Source organism: Borostomias antarcticus (assembly GCF_949987555.1).
Source record: "Borostomias antarcticus genome assembly, chromosome: 8".
NCBI classification, from domain to species: Eukaryota; Metazoa; Chordata; class Actinopteri; order Stomiiformes; family Stomiidae; genus Borostomias; species Borostomias antarcticus.
Window position 1 is genome coordinate 4,898,446 of NC_140241.1, and position 4,936 is coordinate 4,903,381.

General features: G+C 43.9%; 1 protein-coding gene across 1 annotated transcript in view; it reads right to left on the reverse strand.

The window, feature by feature from the left end:
* The window catches only part of nfkbid (nuclear factor of kappa light polypeptide gene enhancer in B-cells inhibitor, delta), a gene marked incomplete at both ends in the record, with an annotated part of 6,822 nt that extends 2,687 nt beyond the window's left edge, over window positions 1-4,135 (reverse strand). The window contains 5 exons of the mRNA XM_084442044.1: window positions 1-60; window positions 226-455; window positions 951-954; window positions 1,082-1,218; window positions 4,120-4,135. The exon at window positions 1-60 is cut by the window's left edge and continues 125 nt beyond it. Coding sequence (XP_084298170.1) covers window positions 1-60; window positions 226-455; window positions 951-954; window positions 1,082-1,218; window positions 4,120-4,135 — 447 coding nt within the window. The remainder of the gene's footprint in view (window positions 61-225; window positions 456-950; window positions 955-1,081; window positions 1,219-4,119) is intronic.
* Between the last annotated feature and the right edge of the window lie 801 nt (window positions 4,136-4,936).

Here is a 4,936-nt window from a genome sequence, read left to right on the forward strand (position 1 = left end):
GAACCATGGGAAGCTGGACGTCACCAGACTGGGCCCTGCCTCGGTCACAGGACACTCCAACTGCTGAGAAAACAGGCAAGAAAGAGGTCAGACCTTAGACTGATTGTACCTGACCAGTCATAGCCGTGAGTGAATGGGTTGGAGACATTTCATTTGGTGACACTAAATCATACGTATTTCTGAATAGACATAATACAGCGGTTTAAGCCAAGAGGTGTTTCTCACATATTGCTGAGGGCCCATGGCGTCTGGGTAGGCCTGTGTGCTGTAGCTGGGGCCCATGGTGGGGCTGTAGGTGGGAGCCTGTCTGAAGTCCCCCGGTCCCACTGGGTCGTAGTAACCCATCCCCATGGAGGTGTACAAGCCCTCCTGGATGGAGGCGGGGCCCTGGTGCACACACAGAGGATCCCACTGCTCGTACCCCACCGCCATGTCCGAGTAGCCGCTACAGGCACCTGGGAGCAACGGAAGGGAACGAGGACTGTTAATCACAGACTTGTCTGACTCAACTGATGTACGTTTCGGGGACAAACCTTTGCGTTCGTTTATTACCGCCCAATTAGTGGAGACGGAATATGTTGTCGGCCCAATCAGTGGGGACGGGAGATTCTCCCATCGCCAATCAGATACCATCCAGACTCCTCCCCTATCTGGGTGTTACCTTTTTCAATGTCCCCTTCACTACGCAAAATAACAACCTAGGAACCACTCCGTCCAAGAGGAGTATGATTGGTTTAAAGAAATACAGCATTTTTCCCCTCGATCCCCAAATGGTAATGAGTCCAGCCAGACCTTTCTCCAGCGCTGGCACAGCGTCAACGAAGATAGGTCTGGCTATGTGAGACTAATCACAAACAGTCTACCAGTGTTGAGGTCGGGCTGCATGTACTGCCCTACAGTATGTAAAGACTATGTACTTCAGGTGGGTGGTTGAATGGTTTATCCGTTACTTGCCTGTAAGAGTAGACAACTCTTGAGACGTGGACACCTGTTCAGAGAAACAAATGGGTTATTCTTGATAAGTTAACTGTATTTATAGAGAGTGCCACTGTTAACTCTCGCTGTATGTGCCACCTCTTACCGGGATAGCGTTGGCCGGGGTGGGACTTGTCGTTGCCGCGGAGCACGAGGGGGACCCTGAGGCCGTCGCGCGCTTCCTCTTCTGCTCCAAGAGCTTCTTCACGGTGGGGAGAGTGTAACACGGCTTCTCCTTTGGCGCTGCGGAGGACAGGTAAGAGCCAGATCGAAAGACTCTCAGTGTGGGTTGATTTACACGTGACGTAAAGCAACAGTCTAAAGTGGTTTCAGGAATAATCAGTGATGGACAAGGGTCAACATTGATATTTCTTCTCTCTGCAATAGCTAATTTCCTTCCCATTCTCAGATTGTGTTTTAGTCATGTGTATTAAAAAGTCAAAACAGGCATATTGTGAGATGATGCATCCTCTGGGCACATTGTTTTCCACTAAGGTATTTCGCTCCTTTCCACAAAGATGATATCTTATCTTTTTTGTAAATGATACTAAATATATCTTCCATTTAGAAGAAAAAGGAAAGAGACAAAATAGGAAAAATTGGTGCATGATACAAGCTTTGGAGGTTTCCAGCTGTTATGGTGTGAGCAAAGCAGATCCGCTCTATGTTTCCTCAAAGTCTTCGCCCTACACGTGAAAGATCAAATGAAATTTCCGCCAAACGAACAGAAAGATGTGTAGCTCGGGTTCTGAGGAACCTATTCCATTAGGAACAGAGACACAGAGAGGCTCGGTCTATCAGACAGATTCACTAGAAACCCTAGCATGGGAGGGATTGCCACTACACATTTTCTATGACTCCTTCCTGTCTGGCTCCATTACGCTCTCAGCCACAAACCACAATATCTTCCTCCGTACGCTGTGTGCTATGTGACGGCATGCTGCATGTGCGTGTTGTGTGCCATGTCGCCGTCATGGTGTGCAACGTGTGTTACTGCGTGGCCAAAATATAGACCCCCCCCCCACACTCCCTCCCCCCCCCACACTCCCCCCCCCCCCACCCCCCAGAGTCCTGATTTTCTTTTTTTACTGAGTTTAGTTTAAGTTACGTTAAGTTACCCAAAAGCCTTTGCTCTGAGCTGAGGGCTGTGAACATACAGTATCACTATTCACCAGTAAGAGTTGATGTCTCACTGCTACGTGCCCTTTTCTTAAAAGAAGACCCAAAGAGGGGATTTCTGGTGGTAACTCAGTTCCCGTTAGAGTATAGTATAGTAAAGTACAGTGCAGTATAGTACAGTACAGAATAGTATAGTACAGAATAGTATAGTATAGTATAGTATAGTATAGTATAGTATAGTATAGTAGTACCATCCAAACAGGTGAAAAAAAAAATCACCTGGGTGAGTTGCATTTTCATTTTTCATTCATCAGGCACATTTAGTATCACTTGAGCCCACTCAACTGTGCATGTTACATGCTGGCATGGATAGGCTCCAAAGCAGGAAGGAGGAACTGTGAAATTGTTCTGCAATTCTGGAAAGTCACAACCAGAAGCCGTTCCCTTCCTCCCCTGGCTGAATGACTTAATGTTCATCAGTTTTACTTGTGTCTTTCCTCATTTCACTCCACTCTCCCTCACGGACATAAATTGCTGAGCAAGCAGAGAGTACAATGTGTTCAGATGCTGATGTCACTTCAGGGGAAGAAGGGAGATACCTAGGGATTTCTGATCAACTAGAATTCACTGGAAGACACACATGGCAATCCCATGCACACCACCATTACATTACACCATTACCACCACACCATTAATATAACAGGTTATATTAACATTATTAATGGTGCCCCTGTCTTATTGATAGTCAGTCAGCATTCAACTACCAAATTGTGTCAAACGGTGTACAGACCTCATACAGTAAGTAGCATGTAACAGAAGAAAGACAGTGAAACATTTCTTACACACAATCATAGCACGGGAAGTGAGACTTCAGGGAATACTTCTGGCCAAGGTGAAGGTTGAGACAGAGCCATAGACCCGGCTGTATAGAGCAGAGAGCAGGTGCACCTCCGCAAAAATACATTCATGCAAATAATTAGCGGCGCATGAGGGGGAAATAAAAGCTCTACAGATACAGTATCTGGTTCTAAAGGTAGCTGGATGTCTATGTTGAAAGTGATCATCCTACCTGCCCATAGGGAAAACTGCTTCCATAAGGTAGCCTACACCTTTGTTTGTCAAAGGTCACTATAGTTTGGAAGAATTCAGAATGTCAAAACAGCTGCTTTCAGGTTAAGAGCTACATTACTATGCCTACACCAGAACCCCTGTAGACCGAAATATGTTTTGTATCATGATTTGTCTTTAATTTCCCTAGCGCGTATCTTAATAGAAGACTCAGCGCAGTCATTGAGAACAAATGGTGTTTTGGGGCATCAGCCTACATTATCTACAAAAATGGAAAGTTCAATGGTTGTTAGGCAATATGTCATCATACTTGAAAACAGCGCTGGGATAGCCTTTCTTGATCAGGCTAATAGTTTATTCAAATGACGGAAACCCCTGGATATTGAGTCATGTGCGGCAGCGTGGGAGGCGGGGATTCCGACGACCTTTCGGCTCAATATTCGGCGACCGAGAACTGCACCAGCCAAACTTCCTCAATAGTGTCACCACTAGGCTACTACGAAATTATTCATTCGCACAAAGTGAAAGTTAGCGAAACAATAATGGGGAGGTATGTTGTTGGTTATGAACCTGTAACTTTGCGAAGCAACCGAGCGTACCAAAAAGGTAGGCTAAAGTAGGCTAGTAGCCTAGTGCGCCCCAGAATGAAGTCAGAAGTGGGGTCTCAGAAGTATGAGAGATAGACCTTCTCGTTGTCTCACACCCCATTCATTGTAAAAAAAACAAAAACAAAAAAACAACAACAAAAAACAAGAACTGAGATAAGTGGATGTGGGGCTCAAATGGTTTCCCCCATTTCGCAGACTGTTTTATTGTGACATAATCTATTTCACACGCTATTCAAATCAAAATGCTAGGCTATATGATATAGACTATCCTAGCAATTAATAGCCTATATAATCTTAAAGAATTAGGAATACCTGTAATAATTATCAACATAATGAAAAGCCTACTTACATTTCTGCCAGTGCATGTCAGAGTCCCTTTTGCTTTGAAGCCCAATAGTTTTCGGCTCGCTGTGACCAAGAATCCCTTTTGCTTTGAAGCCCAGTCGTTTTCGGCTCGCTGTGAGCAAGACAGTTTGCTCCTGGTGAATGTTTTTCCTGAGTGTCAGATTTGAGGACAAGCTATAATTTGAAAACTCGTCTCTTCTCATTGAGCTATGTATACACACAGCACGTTGTCTGTAGTACCGCCTACTATCCGGACCACGCCCACCCAGCCGACCGCACGGTGCTCTGTGTTGGTGATATACGTGATGACATTTCCATGGTGATGTGAAGGGTCGCTCTTTAGCGAGGAAATAGGTGTTGTTAATAGAACACAAGATAATAGAATAGAATAGAATATATTTACATAGAAAATGGGAGGGAGAGAGCGAGAAGGGAATGGAAGTGGAAAGAGATGTTACAAAAAAGACTGGAGAAAGTCAGTCAATTTTATTTACCGTATGTAGCACATAGTGCTTTACAGAATAAGAAAAGATACAGTAAATAAAAAAAACTGTTTTTTAGTAAATGGTAGACTATAAAAATAAGAAAATAAAACAGGATGGATAATATAGCCTATGGTAAAGGAGAATAGAAAATAAGAAACAGTAAAAAATTAAAAATGAGAATAAAAAATTTAAAATTGAGAAGATTTGATTATAACACATGTAGCAGCTACATGATAAAAGCGAGATTAAAAAGTATGTCTTAAGATCTCGCTTAAAAGTTCCCACAGTTTCAGACATTCTTAGATTGTCTGACAGGGTATTCCAGAGGCTGGGGTC